A 15,915-nucleotide genomic window follows, 5' to 3' on the forward strand; every position below is an offset into this window, starting at 1 on the left:
CAAGCTAACTAGACATATAGTCACCAAACTCAAAACAACTTCTCTGAAAGCAGTAATAATAAAAAGGTCAATCCGCGTTCAATGACATAATCCTTCTCTCAGAACATAACAAAAGATCTGTGTCATATCGCCGGTCGCTGCACTGAGCAGCTGTTTTACCCGACACAGAAGTGGGTCGGGGCGGAGGCTGGCTGTCCCGTGCTGTCACACCGCGTGCAGGAGGAGAAATGAGCTCTGCCTCTCGGTGTCTGGGCACCCCTGATGTAGTTACTTTGCCCGGCATGGGTCCTCCGGAGTACGCTACATACACAAGTCATTTTGAATATTTGATCGGGTTCCTCGTCAGTTTGTTGGGGAGTCTGTCAGTTAGAAGTGATTCCCATATTGTCTAATATGGCTCAAAACAATAAGGAAAGTTGGCCTCACTTGCTTCTGAGATGTTCTCTTCTTCAAAAAAGAGCTTCAGTCTCAGAAAGGGAGTCAGAAAAATCTGAAAATCTCTCTTGTTCATCTTCCATAGCGTGGCACAGCGTCTTCTCAATGGCGACTTTCCCAGAATGACATCTGCAAATGACATTGCAGGCAATATGACTGCCACTGGGATGTTGAGTGAGACTTCCGCAACTTTGCGCATGAATGACGCGCTCTCCACTTATTTGTTTTCGTATACACATTGAAGTGAATATTATTGTAGTTTTTGTAACAATATCTATTTTAAAATGTATATATGGATGTCAGAAGACCTTTAAGTTTAGTCGTTCTCATTTGCAAAAAGTACATCAGGTCGTGTTTTTTCCAAAAATAAAATAATTAGAAATGACAATTGTTCTCTTTCCTTTCAGGAATTTCGGGAGAAAAAGTAGAGATTGACCCCGTCACCAATCAGAAGACAAGCACAAAGTTCTGGATTCGGCAGAAACCCATTTCTATCGATTCGGATCATCTATGTGCCTGTGACCTTGTCGAAGAAAGAAGCCCTAGTAAGTGACATAAACAGTAGTAGCTCACCCTGCAATAGATAATTATTTTTTGCCAACAAACTACATTGTTTTTACAAGTTGAAAAATATGAATACTCACCCTCGTTTTAAAAGTGGGCCCTGGATAGAAAGCTCTTGATGGAACCGTTTTGCCTTCACTCTTCAGGCTATAGAAACGTATCTCGACTGGCAGACTGGCAAAACACAACTCAGTTTTGTTTCCCAAAGTTCAGAAACTGTAGCAACCTTCAGATTCTAAGACTGATAAAAAGGTTTCTTGTAATTTTCCCTTAATTTTATACATATAAAAAGTGACATCGCCACCTTGGTTCCCTCCTTTATTCCTGTCACTTGTGGTACAACCTCTGGGTTCTCCTCGAGTGCATCCTTGTGGATGTTCATCCCATGATCCAACATCTGTCTTTGTTACTGGAAGCTATTTGCTAATTAGCTGCTGCTCAGTCACTCGTAAGTAAGGTATTACCGAATCTGTGGTAATGCATAGCATTCATCTTGGGTTATTGTCTTTGAAACAATTAACATGGGCTTGTGTGAGAGCTTTGGCGTGTGCTTTTTCTGCTGGTAAGATTCCTGTATGCGCTGCTTTTCTGCGAACCACCGAACAACTTGGTGTCGTCTGTCGCCTAAGCAACCGAACACCCCTGAGAGCTTCGCTAACTAGCCGCCTCATTCCACGATTGTTAGGTCGTTTTATATATATATATATATATATATATATATATATATAAAAGCCTTGGCTTTTGCACGTTTTCCAAATGCCTGCATTTCATTTCAGGTAGGAATTATTCTTCTCAATCTCAAATTATCAAGAAGTATTTATAATGCGAAATTGACTCATTTGAAAACAATGCATGTTTAAAAAAAAAAAAAACACCTCCACTCTATCCTGAATCAGATGCACCTGTGTGAGGTCATTAGCTGGATAAAGACACCTGTCCAACCCATACAATTAGTAAGTCTCGAGCTTGTAACATGGCCAAGACCAAAGAGTATAGCAGATCTTACCAGGGAGGGTGAGGAGTGTGATTCCTTGTAGTTAGAACACACCCATCAGTCCCCCTTCTTAAAAACTTATTATCTCAAATAGTTCAATTGTCGAAAAGTGTGCAGCTTTTTATTTTGTATTATATTGATTCGGAAGTTTTGAATCCAATTTGCAATCTTTATTTTGATCATGCAACAAATTACCTATAGGGCAAGATGAGAAAGAACAGGAAAAGGACTGGACATGGGAGAGGAGCAAGACCATGCTACTTATTGAAAAGTGTGGTACAATGCCTTTATAGTGTATTCACACGTGTAAAAACCTGTCAGTTGATATCTTAATACAACCTATGTTATTGTTAGTTGTCCACCAAAAAACAACTCAAGCCTATACAGTGCCTTGTAAAAGTATTCGCCGCCCCTTGAACTTTCCAACCTTTCGTCACATTTCAGGTTTCAAACATATATATATATATATCTTCTTCTTCTTTTCCTTTCGGCTTGTCCCGTTAGGGGTCGCCACAGCGTGTCATCTTTTGCCATCTTAGCCTATCTCCTGCATCTTCCTCTCTAACCCCAACTGCCCTCATGTCTTCCCTCACCACATCCATAAACCTTCTCTTTGGTCTTCCTCTCGCTCTTTTGCCTGGGAGCTCCATCCTCAGCATCCTTCTACCAATATACTCACTCTCTCGCCTCTGAACATGTCCAAACCATCGAAGTCTGCTCTCTCGAATCTTGTCTCCAAAACATCCAGCTTTGGCTGTCCCTCTAATGAGCTCATTTCTAATCCTATCCAACCTGGTCACTCCGAGCGAGAACCTCAACATCTTCATTTCTGCCACCTCCAGTTCAGCTTCCTGTTGTTTCTTCAGGGCCACCGTCTCTAATCCGTACATCATGGCCGGCCTCACCACTGTTTTGTAAACTTTGCCCTTCATCCTAGCAGAGACTCTTCTGTCACATAACACACCAGACACCTTTCGCCAGCTGTTCCAACCTGCTTGGACCCATTTCTTCACTTCCTGACCACACTCTCCATTGCTCTGTATTGTTGACCCCAAGTATTTGAAGTCGTCCACCCTCGCTATCTCTTCTCCCTGTAGCCTCACTCTTCCACCTCCACTTTTCTCATTCACGCACATATACTCTGTTTTACTTCGGCTAATCTTCATTCCTCTCCTTTCCAGTGCATGTCTCCATCTTTCTAATTGTTCCTCTGCATGCTCCCTGCTTTCACTGCATATCACAATATCATCTGCGAACATCATGGTCCAAGGGGATTCCAGTCTAACCTCATCTGTCAGCCTATCCATTACCACTGCAAACGGGAAGGGGCTCAGAGCTGATCCCTGATGCAGTCCCAGCTCCACTTTAAATTCCTCTGTCACACCTAAGGCACACCTCACCATTGTTCTGCTGCAATCATACATGTCCTGTACTATTTTAACATACTTCTCTGCCACACCAGACTTACGCATGCAGTACCACAGTTCCTCTCTTGGTACTCTGTCATAGGCTTTCTCTAGATCCACAAAGACACAATGTAGCTCCTTCTGACCTTCTCTGTACTTTTCCACGAGCATCCTCAAGGCAAATAATGCATCTGTGGTACTCTTTCTAGGCATGAAACCATACTGTTGCTCGCAGATATTTACTTCTGTCCTGAGTCTAGCCTCCACTACTCTTTCCCATAACTTCATTGTGTGGCTCATCAACTTTATTCCTCGGCACTTCCCACAGCTCTGAACATCCCCTTTGTTCTTAAAAATGGGAACTAGAACACTTTTCCTCCATTCTTCAGGCATCTTTTCGCCCGCTAGTATTCTGTTGAATAAGTTGGTCAAAAACTCCACAGCCATCTCTCCAAATTGCTTCCATACCTCTACCAGTATGTCATCAGGACCAACTGCCTTTCCATTTTTCATCCTTTGTAGTGCCTTTCTGACTTCCCCCTTAGTAATCATTTCCACTTCCTGGTCCTTCACTCTTGCCTCTTCAACTCTTCCTTCTCTCTCATTTTCTTCATTCATCAACTTCTCAAAGTATTCTTTCCATCCATTTAGCACACTACCGGCACCAGTCAACACATTTCCATCTCTATCCTTAATCACCCTAACCTTCTGCACATCCTTCCCATCTCTATCCCTTTGTCTGGCCAACCTGTAGAAATCCTTTTCTCCTTCTTTCGTGTCCAACCTGGTGTACATGTCTTCATATGCCTCTTGTTTAGCCTTTGCCACCTCTACCTTTGCCCTACGTCGCATCTCGATGTACTCCTTTCGCCTCTCCTCAGTCCTCTCAGTATCCCACTTCTTCTTCGCTAATCTCTTTCCTTATATGACTCCCTGTATTTTGGGGTTCCACCACCAAGTCTTCTTCTCCCCTTTCCTACCAGATGACACACCAAGTACTCTCCTTTCTGTCTCTCTGATCACCTTGGCTGTCGTCGTCCAGTCTTCCGGGAGCTTCGGTTGTCCATCTAGAGCTTGTCTCACCTCTTTTCGGAAGGCCGCACAACATTCTTCCTTTCTCAGCTTCCACCACATGGTTCTCTGCTCTACCTTTGTCTTCTTAATCTTCCTACCCACCACCAGAATCATCCTACATACAACCATCCTATGCTGTCGAGCTACACTCTCCCCTACCACTACTTTACAGTCAGTAACCTCCTTCAGATTACATCGTCTGCACAAAATATAATCTACCTGCGTGGTTCTACCTCCGCTCTTGTAGGTCACTATATGTTCCTCCCTCTTCTGGAAATAAGTGTTCACTACAGCCATCTCCATCCTTTTTGCAAAGTCCACCACCATCTGCCCTTCAAAGTTCCTTTCCTGGATGCCGTACTTACCCATCACTTCTTCATCGCCCCTGTTTCCTTTACCAATATGTTCATTACAATCTGCACCAATCACAACTCTCTCGCTGTCTGGGTTACTCAGAACTACTTCATCTAGTTCCTTCCAGAATTTCTCTTTCAACTCTTGGTCACATCCTACCTGTGGTGCATAGCCGCTAACCACATTATACATAACACCCTCAATTTCAAATTTTAGTCTCATCACTCGATCTGATAGTCTTTTCACCTCCAAGACATTCTTAGCCAGCTCTTCCTTTAAAATAACCCCTACTCCATTTCTCTTCCCATCTACTCCGTGGTAGAATAATTTAAACCCTGCTCCCAAACTTCTAGCCTTCCTACCTTTCCACCTGCTCTCTTGGATGCACAGAATATCAACCTTTCTCCTCATCATCATGTCAACCAACTCCTGAGCTTTTCCTGTCATAGTCCCAACATTCAAAGTCCCTACACGCAGTTGTAGGCTTTGTGCATTCCTCTTTTTCTTCTCACGCTTAATCCGGTTTCCTCCTCTTCTTTGTCTTCGACCCACAGTAGCTGAATTTCCACTGACGCCCTGCAGGTTAGCAGTGCCGGGGGCGGGCGTTGTTAACCCGGGCCACGACCGATCCGGTATGGGATTCTTTAGATGAACGCTCATATTTGTTTGGCACAGTGTTTACGCCGGATGCCCTTCCTGACGCAACCCTCTGCATTTATCCGGGCTTGGGACCGGCCTACAGATTGCACTGGTTTGTCCCCCCATAGGGCTGCGTTTTATATATATATATATATATATATATATATATATATATATATATATATATATAAGATATAAAAAAAATTGTCAAGAATCAACAAGTGGAACAAAATTTATTGGATATTTTATACTTTTGTAACAAATAAACTGAAAAGTAGTGTGTGCAATAGTATTCGGCACCTTTACTTTCAGTGTAGCAAACTCACTCCAGAAGTTCAGTGAGGATCTCTGAATGATCCAATGTTGACTGATGATGATAAATAGAATCCACCTGTGTGTTATCAAGTCTCCGTATAAATGCACCTGCTCTGTGATAGTCTCAGGGTTCTGTTTAAAGTGCAGAGAGAATCATGAAGACCAAGGAACACACCAGGCAGGTCCGAGATACTGTGTGGAGAATTTTAAAGCCGGATTTTGATACAAAATGATTTCCCAAGCTTTCAACATCTCAAGGAGCACTTTGCAAGCAGTCATGTTGAAATGGAAGGAGTATCAGACCACTGCAAATTTACCAAACCCAGCCGTCCCTCTAAACTTTCACCTCGAACAAGGAGAAAACTGATCAGAGTAGCAGCCAAGAGGCCCATGATCACTCGAGATGAACTGCAGAGATCTACAGCTGAGGTGGGAGAGTCTGTCCATAGGACAACAATCAGTCATACACTGCACAAATCTGGCCTTTATGGAAGAGTGGCAAGAAGAAAGACATTTCTCAAAGATATCCATAAAATGTCTAGTTTTTCAGGTTTGTATTTCTTAAAAAAGTATAAAATATCCAATACATTTCGTTCCACTTCATGATTGTGTCCCACTTGTTGTTGATTCTTGACCAAAAATAATAATAATATTATAGCTTTACGTTTGAAGCCTGTGATGTGGCGAAAGGTTGAAAAGTTCAAGGGGGTTGAATACTTTCACAAGGCACTGTAGGCATTGAGCTTATAAACAAAGTAAATCAAATTTTAAAAATAAACCATTTGAAAATAAAAAGTACAATTAAAACAGCTTTGGCTGCAAGAAATATTGTTGAAAAGTGGAAATACTGGAAAATGCATGAGGAAAAAAATAAGGCTTTTTAACCTGGATTTGAAAACATTCACACTTGGGGCTGACGTGACTTCTGTTGTCAACTTAATTCTGTTCTTGTGCAGTACCATTGCTAAATGATGCTTCACCATATTTGGTTAGGAATCTCCAATCCACTCTTTGACCTGAGTTACCGGTAATCGATCTCAGGTCCCTACTGGGTTTGTATTTGAGCATTTATTTCATGAATTCAGGACCTAAACCATTTAGTGATTTTGGACTAGTAACAGAACTTTAAAATCCATTCCAAAGCTGACTGGGAGCTAATGTAAAGACTTTAGAATTAAAGTTACAGTATATGCTCTGACCTCTTTGTTGTGCTGAGAACCCAACCTGGCACATTCTGGATGAGCTGCAGCTGTTTAATGCTCTTTTTGGAGAGTCCAGTCAGAAGATTATTACATTAGGCAAGTCTACTTGAGATAAAAGCATGCATGAGCTTCTCCTGGTCTGCCTGACACATGCAACCCTTCACTCTATTATGTTCTTCAGATGGTAAAAGGTAGACCCTGAACTGGTTTTTAATCTGGATTTGAAAACACTCACACTTGGGACTAACGTCACCTCTGTTGTTAACTCATTCCAGGTTTTTCCAGAATAATAGCTAAATGCTGGTTTACCATGTTTGCTTATAAAAAGTACTTTTAGAATTGCTATGAGCAATACAACTACCAGAGCAAGTTGCTATTTGTAAGTGTGCAGCACATACAAACAATCAAATGGAATTTAAAAAAGAATTGCCTTTGTGGATGAAACAGCCAAAGTTGCAGCACAAGGGAAATTCTCCATTATGACAGCACAAAATGAAGAACACTCTAATGACACTTTAAAAATAATACAACAGCAAGCTCCAGATGCTGAAAAAATTATTTGGAACAACAACGGAGATCAACTCATAAACGACCTTAAAGCTTATACAAATGTGTTGAAAAATTAACACATGGGAAGTCACGTGTCAACAGGAGGGATGTTGTCAGGTTCAGCAATTAGACATTCATTAAACGGGACAAAAAAAGGAAGCAAAGACACCAGTTTGTCTTGCAAGGAGAGAGGAGAGGAACTGTCTCGTACAATTCGCCACTGCACTCTCTGATTATCCTCTCCTCAGCACCTCTATTTTTTTAGTTTTAAGAGGCCCCTTTTACATGGATGTTACAAAAAGGAAACGGCAAGCAAAACAGTACATGTGCTCAAATCCTCACATCATCTAATAGAGCACCCTTTCGGATTTATTCTACAGAATCATATTTATTAAAACAAACATAGTAACACTCGGAGGAAAATATAGCACTAATTACTTGTAATCTTCATAGAACAGGTCTGGAAGACAAGTCATAATATCATCATCGTGGTCAACAATATCACTGTCACTACCCTGTTGTGCCAGTAGTGGATATATTTCTGCCAATTTTGAATTTGTCGAGGCAATAGCAGTGGTTATAAGTCGGTTAAGTAATGGCCTTATGCAGGGAATACAACAACATCCACACAATCTAAGAATAGCTGCAAACACAGCTATGGAAACTAGGACCGAAAACACCAAGTTTTTATATTTGCCAAACATTTTTTACCACCACTCAGACCAGGCTGATGTGCTCACGCCAGAGTGCTCCTTTATCTTGTGGTTCAGGGTGCAGAGGCCTTGAATGGCCCTTGTGAGTGACCCATCAGGTGCTGTGTTATTTGGAATAAACGTACAACACTGGTCACCGAACATTGAGCAGACGCCATCCTTCTCAGCGAGGAGTATGTCGACCGCTATGCGGTTCTGGAACGCCATGAGTGAGGTTGCATCTTATGGCGATAAAGCCTGCTTCCATATAGTTACCTAATTTCTGTACATTGTATCAAAACTTGCTTTATCTCACAAAAGGCCCGCTCTGCCCCAGCCGTCCATTTTATTTGGGATGTCCTTTTTAAGTTTTCCTCATACATTATTTTTGATAACGGTGCCATTATTTCAGCAAAATTCAGTATCCAGGCTCGGCAGTAATTTGTAAGGCCTAAAAATGATATTTGTTTTTTTGTTAATGGCCTGGGAACTTGTAGAATGTTTGTCTTCCTATCTTCCAAAATTGTTCGTCCACCCTTACTCAAACTGTGACTAAATTGTCATTAAAGATGTCTACAGGGTATCATTTATTGACCAACTCCATAATCCTTTCCTCCTCAGAGTTGTTTTTTTTTTTTCAGAGCTATTATGTGTGAATTTTAACCAGGGCTGAGCAACCTTTTTTAGGCTGAGGCCTACTTCGTGAGCACCGATCGTATGAAGGGCTATGTGACCTGTTTGCGGCAAATTTTAGACTCCGTTCGTTTCACGTACATAAAATATTTTTGTTTTAATTTATTGTAGTAAATGACATTACAGGTATTTAAATTTTTTAATTCATGTAAGCAAGTCAGATTCAGAATTTAAAGCACAAATAATACTAACAATTTGTGGCCTATGGTATTTTTAGAACATAACTCGCGGGCGCCTTATATGGTCCTCGCGGGATGCCATTCGCCTGCGGGCACCGCGTTGGTGACTGTTCAAACCAGTAAAATGCAACAAGGCAGATGTATTGCGTTTCTGACAATTTAATCTCACACACATCAACACAAAACAAACACGATAAAATAGCTAACACAAAATAGGCATTCAAGAACAGAGTAGTTGACCCACAATGGCGAATAGTCACCAATGTTGAATGAGTGTTCCCAAACAAGCAAATGTTCGTCCCAGCGGGTACTCAAAGTTAGCGAAAGTTCCAGCCGGTCCAAAAACGAAAGGCAGCAAGTGTCTGTGTGGTTAGTGTTCCAAGCAGCGTAGTTTCCCAGAGCGGCGGTGAGGTTGTAACAAGAAGCCTCATTGTCCATCTTTCTCATCCTTATATACGTAATCATTTCAGACTTCCGCGTCACAAAGGACACAAAGAGTTCGCACCACACTGACCCAAGAGCATTAGAGGAAACCGCGTCACATCATAAGGACTTAAAAGTATGAAAGGAAACAGTGTCACAAAGATCCGCATCTTAACAACCTAAAAGCATAAAAGGAAAATAAAGAGAACAAATAATAAAAATACACACACATAACACTATCGTGTAGCTAGCAGTCACAACTCGCTGTTGCTTTAGAAATGAAGCGAATCCACCCTTTTCCTGGTTCATACAAGCCGATCACACTCCTCATAATGTACAGGGGTTTTTTTTCATGGCAGGGTTGAGCAAAAATTTTTAATCATAGCTAGTATTTGTCCATCTCAGCTTCTGTAACAACCCCATTGAATCCCTTTGAATTAGCTGCAGGATAAGGATCAACCAATAAGAGGACAAACATTTCAACTAACCAGAGGATGGGAAAATGCAATGTACAGCAAGAGAGACCTTTGAGAGAGATGATGCAGAAAAGGTGGAGAGTGACGAACGTATGGTTTAGACAGAAAATGTATTCTAAGAAAGCAATGGGGATTCTTCAGGGCGAGGGCAGATTACGTTGATATGGATAAAAAGAGAAACTGAAATCTCATTGGACCAAAAAATTTTAACTACTAGAAGCTGGATAGTGACGATACACTATGAAATGAAGACATCTGTTTTTAATAAGTTAATATAAATGATTATATATTATGTATTCTACTATAGACATAATTATTAATAATAATAATGTGTTGAATTTTAAATGTAAACATCAATGCAAATATTATTTAGGCAAGCAGAGAAGGCTTGGAAGCCCTGGATTGCACACTACAACAAAAACACGCTTCATTTATTCAAGGCCAAGTGTAATTGTGAGTGATTCTCAACATCAGGGTTCGCGAGCCATATCCGGCTCTTTTGATGGTTGCATATGACTTCGAGAGAGATTTATGTCGTGTATGCAACGCAAATGCGGCAGTGACATTTTTTTTTTTCCAAGTAGGCTAGCCGTAGTTTGCTGTCCAAAATGGCAGTCAATGTGCGCAGGTGCAAAACGGTCAAATGCAGATCATGTCGGCACAACTAAATGTGGAAACACTTTTGACAAAGATCGCTCAAAGAAAAAAAGTGAGTACCGCAGTTTTCAGCAAGAATTGACAGAGGAATTTGCCTTGGTGGAGAGAGAAGATTCTGTTGTATGTCTAAATTATAATGACAAAATTGCAACGATGAAATACACGGGCCATACTACATTTACATCAAAATATCCTGCGGTGGGGCAGCAGGAAGAAAGCATGTTAAGAGCTACTTTCCACAGTACAAGTTAGTCAGGTTGTTGGACCCAACAAGGTGGATGAAATTCAGATAGCTTTACTGATGCTGTACCAATTGTGAGAAATGGAAAGCCTTTCACAGATGGGAGTATACGAAAGCATTCGTACTTGATGTTGCCAAAAACATTTTGACAACTTCACATAAAGACAAGATAATCAAACCAATAAAAGACATGCCTTTGCCGGCAAGAACTGTTCACCATCGTACCATCATGATGGCAAATCAATTCAGGGTGTACCCCGCCCCCTGCCCGTTGACGGCTGGGATAGGCTCCAGCACTTCCGCGACCCTTGTGAGGATAAGTGGCTAAGACAATGGATGGATGGATGCTTTTGTAAGGCGGGACGATGAATGACTTCAGAGAACACGCTTCTAAGCATCCATGTTCAAACACAGCACTTACAGTTTTTAAAATATTATATGGCTCTTTTGAAATGACATTTTAAAATATTTGGCATTTCTGGCTTTCCTACTCAAAAAGGTTCCTGCTCTACATGTATCCTGCATTTGGCTGGTCATCCAGAATGTACCCCGTCTTTCAACCAAATCCCATTTCCATTTTCCAAGCCATTTATCTTCACAAGCAACGTGGGAGAACTGGAGCCTATCCCAGCTAACTTCGGAAAAAAGGTGGACTACACCCTGAACTGGTAAACAGTCAGTACCAGAGAGATATGTTAGTGACGTGCTCAATGGTATCAAAATCTGCTCTACATCTAAGAAGACCAATACTAAGACAAAACCCAAGCAATGTTGCTCTTGGTGAATTTAGCACAGTGTTGCATAATCCCTCACAAATTATATTTAATTCTGACAAATGTATAAGTAGAACAATAAAAAACAAAATGTTACACAGTAATTGTATTTTAACAAACCATCCAAACAATCTAACATCCATCCATGCATCCATTTTCTGAGCTACTTATGCTCACAAATGAAGCGAGAGTGCTAGTCTATCTCAGCTGTCATCAGGCAGGGTACACCCTGAACTAGTTGCCAGCCAATCACAATCTAAAATCGTGACGCAATTATCAAATTGATTACTTCACTTTTCACCAAGTGTGAATACTTCTGAAGGTTGACATTTTAGTCAACAATAACTTTTGATTGGCAATGGTTACTGGCTCTTAATTTGGGAATGTTGTAGGGCCATTTATTTACAATTTGGACTTCATCATTGATGAAGATGCAGCGCGGGTTCAAGTCCTTCTCAATGGCCCATTTACAGTCATCGTGCGGCTTGTTTGGGATTGTTGTGCTGTGATTTTTATCAGTGTGAAGTAGACCGCCAATCTTTTTTTTTTTTTTTTTTTTTACATTGATCTGTGCTGTCTTACAGATCATGCCATCTTCAAGATCACTTATCTGAGCAACCACGACTACAAGCCTCTCTACTTTGAGTCGGATTCTACTACAGTCAGTGAAATAGTTCTTAAGGTGAGCTTTAACCGCCAAGGAAATTGTTTGCCTTGAGTATGGTATTATGAACATACAGATAGAAGATACAACCATATCTCTGGTCTGGTCTGGTCCGGTCTGGTCTAGAAATCTCCCATTTTAAAAAAGAAAGAACCCGCATGTTTTTTGATCCATGACTATAGCATTGTCCAAGAGACCAAGCCATTTTCAACACTCTAAATAGTCAATAATTTGTATACGTACCAAACCTTCATGAGGACTGACCAATAGTATAGTTTTATGGAAAAAATCTGAAATTTCATTGAGGTTTCTGCCCAGCAGTACCAACATGATAGGAGCCATCAAGGCAGTTTCCCTTCTATTTTAAAGTATTTGAAGTATGATGTATTATTTTATTGAACCACAAACAACTTGCCTTACTTTCACAAAAGAAGTGGATTGTCCTGACCTTGGTAGCTATTGTATAAAAATATACAGTTATGCATTAAAGCCTCAGAATGACTTTCCCAATATATTTTGGTGAAGTGTGTGTGTGTGTGTGTGTGCGTGTGCGTGCGCGCGCGCGCGTACGTGTGCATGTTTACACGATATTATTCTATACTATTCGATACAATTAGGCCGTTTTGGAATTATGTGGAGTGAATTATTTCATTTTTTATGAAATGCTGTATATCCACAGGTGAACTACATCCTTGAGTCAAGGGCCAGCACCACACGGGCTGATTATTTTGCCCAAAAGCACAGGAAACTCAGCCGACGGACAAGTTTCAGTTTCCAGAAAGACAAGAAGTCTAGCCAATAGAGGAAATAACTACCGCTATGCAGCTATCGTTTTGTCTGGAAATGTATGAACGGACACACCAAGAAGCCTTCCAAATATCAGAGACTTCACCTGAATTTCACAGAATACCTCACCAAAAACCACATAACATGTCGGTGGGTGGATCGAAATCAGGGAACTGGATTCCTCCTGTGAATAGTTTGCATGTCCTCCCACTGCTTGGATGGATTTTCTCCAGGCAATCTGACTTGTTCCTTCAGTCCAAAAACCTGAGATATGTTCACGTCTTGGACTATATTATAAGTGAATGCAAGTTTGCCATCTTGGGTATCCAGGCTGTCCTTGGGTGCGATAAGATCCAGCCCCATTAATTCTGAACAGTCTCTCATACAAAATGGATGTATTCAGTCGAACACAGAAACCACAAGCCACAAAAATAGCACTTACACACAAGTAGTCTAAATTGGTTGTGAAGAGCCGCTTTGAGGCAGATTGTATGAGGTGTCACTAGCTCATCTGTCAGGACTCGGGTTTTGGAGCAAGAGGGCCATGTACCTCAAATCTCATCATAAGTCCTCAAATCTTGTCTTGCATGTTCGCATGTGTGTTATCTATTTCCGATTGATCTGTAAAATACAAAAATATACATAGGATTTTCTCCCCCCTTGAAGGATTGTGAGAATACATTTTTTTGAAAAAAAATAAAATTAAGTTTAGATACAATGTACATATGGGGTTTTACTCATTCACGTGCGGATGCAGCTTCCTATAAATTACCTTTGTCAACATACTGTGGAAATAAAGAATCTACACCCCTCATTTACAAAATGTGAGGTCTTTATGACATAAAAAAAATGAGACAAAGATAAAACATTTAAAAAAGTTTCCACCATTAATTTGAACAGTACCATATGCAGCTCAATTTGTGTATTTATTGAACCTTGATAACCAGAAAAAAAATCTGTGGGCCTCATTCACTAACTTTGTGTACACAAAAATATGTGCTAAATTGTGTGTATGCATATTTGATGTTTGATGTCTTCGATATTTTCATGCTTGTTTTTGGTAATCAGTCAACAAATTTAGAACCTTCTAAGACCATGCATGTAATGTAATGTAATGCTTTTGAAAAAAATGTCATCTTATACAAAGATGCACAATGCATTAGAACTGCAAAATTTATAAAAGCTATAACAAAACAACAATAATACAGTCACTCACATTTGAAAAATGTACAGGTGTGGTTAGCCATGCCCGCAGATAAAGTTGTGGGTGTAATTAGGGATGGAATCTCAAGTCCTTAAAATAATTTACTGAGTTGTTATTCCCGAGTATGTAGTTGTTACCAAATACCATAATCATAATTTATTGACAGACATTTTTAAAGAGGTCACTAGACATTCAATTTCAAAACTAAATATTCATATAATCAAATCATTTTGTTTCGTCATGATGTATTGTTATCTAGTGTAATTTACGGCGGTATCTATTGTCAATCCACTGATGAACGATAGCAGTAGATGATCTATCTCTTCCTAAAGGATGGAAGAGGGAAAGTTTTTAACTTCAAGATAACGTGGTGCCACAGGAGAAAATGACCATTTGCGTTTAGATATATGGACAGACTAGTCTAATGTTAGAACTTAGATCAAGTCAAAGTAAATCACAATCTCATATTTATTATAGTTAGATACTGAAAATTACCTGTTATATCCCAGAATATCTTTAGCAATGCATGTTGAAAGCTGAATGATGCTCCCAAACAGTTTTAAGGTTAATGTTATTGTAGGAATAATTATGAATATAATTATCATACATCTGCTTCCAGTAAAGAAATGAGAACCTGACAGTTATGGTGCCTCCTATATTTAAAATGAAGAATTAGCTTTTTGTGCACTGTATTGTCTGTGCTTTCATCCTCGATTAGGCTATGCCAAGGTGGAATTTTAACATTATAAACCATCTCATCCTGTACTTTCTACTTTGGCTTTAGACCATACCTTTTTTACTCAAAAAAGAGAGAATCTCGTCCAGTTTCGCCACTTTTTTTTCCTATTATTCACATACCCCGACATTCATTAAAGCAATAGCACTTTTACTTTTACTTTTACCATTATTATCGAGAGAAAACACAAGCAGCATGTTTCTCTGCTCTACGTTTCCCAGACTGTGTGGGTGGACAGTGTTTGTAATTATGAGTGTACCCCTTTAAGAGCTGAAGAGGGTCGGAGTCAGGTAAGGTAGCAGGTGACCTGTGCTTCCGTGTTGGGAAAAAAAAAAAAAAAAGAGTCAGGCTGTGGTTCACTGCGCTGGATTGGTTTTCATGTCCGCTGAGAATGTCCATGTATTTCTACTCGTAACAAATTCTATGCGCGTGATTTTTTGTGCTGGACTGTGCAGATTTGCAAGTGCGATGGTGTGCGTCAAATCTCAGTGACTGAATAATAAATAAAACAAGGAAGTTGCTAATGAGTTGCCTGAACAATTCCAGGGAAAAAAACACTTCTCACAACTTTTACCTTTGTTCCGTTCAAGTACTTGTACAGTATATTCATGCAATTTGTGTGTGTGTGTGTCCTCTCTGCAATGTGCAGCGTGTCACTCAACCAGCAGAAAATAAGATTGGACCGTTCACATTTTCTAGGGCTTCGAGGCTTTGCTATTCTTTCTAATTTCTAGAATAATAATTGAATTTAATAATATTTTATTTTATCACTGACAGAACAAAGTCATGTGTGTTCCGTCCTTGGCCATACCTTCTTCACCGCTTCCCACATGACCACGTCATCAGCCAACATTGAATC

The 15,915-nt window shown here is 40.2% G+C and overlaps 1 protein-coding gene across 14 annotated transcripts in view; it reads left to right on the forward strand.

The window, feature by feature from the left end:
* The window catches only part of mapkap1 (MAPK associated protein 1), a 101,320-nt gene extending 85,807 nt beyond the window's left edge, over positions 1 to 15,513 (forward strand). For 5 of the 14 annotated variants that reach the window (XM_061847634.1, XM_061847637.1, XM_061847636.1 and 2 more), the window contains 3 exons: positions 843 to 980; positions 12,251 to 12,348; positions 13,010 to 15,512. In XM_061847634.1, coding sequence (XP_061703618.1) covers positions 843 to 980; positions 12,251 to 12,348; positions 13,010 to 13,132 — 359 coding nt within the window. In that variant the 3' untranslated portion in view covers positions 13,133 to 15,512. Of the gene's footprint in view, positions 1 to 842; positions 981 to 12,250; positions 12,349 to 13,009 lie in introns of all 14 variants that reach the window. The other 9 variants (XM_061847632.1, XM_061847631.1, XM_061847633.1 and 6 more) reach the window with 3 other exon arrangements.
* The last annotated feature ends 402 nt before the right edge of the window (positions 15,514 to 15,915 follow it).

The sequence above is a fragment of the Syngnathoides biaculeatus genome, chromosome 17, assembly GCF_019802595.1.
Source record: "Syngnathoides biaculeatus isolate LvHL_M chromosome 17, ASM1980259v1, whole genome shotgun sequence".
NCBI lineage: Eukaryota > Metazoa > Chordata > Actinopteri > Syngnathiformes > Syngnathidae > Syngnathoides > Syngnathoides biaculeatus.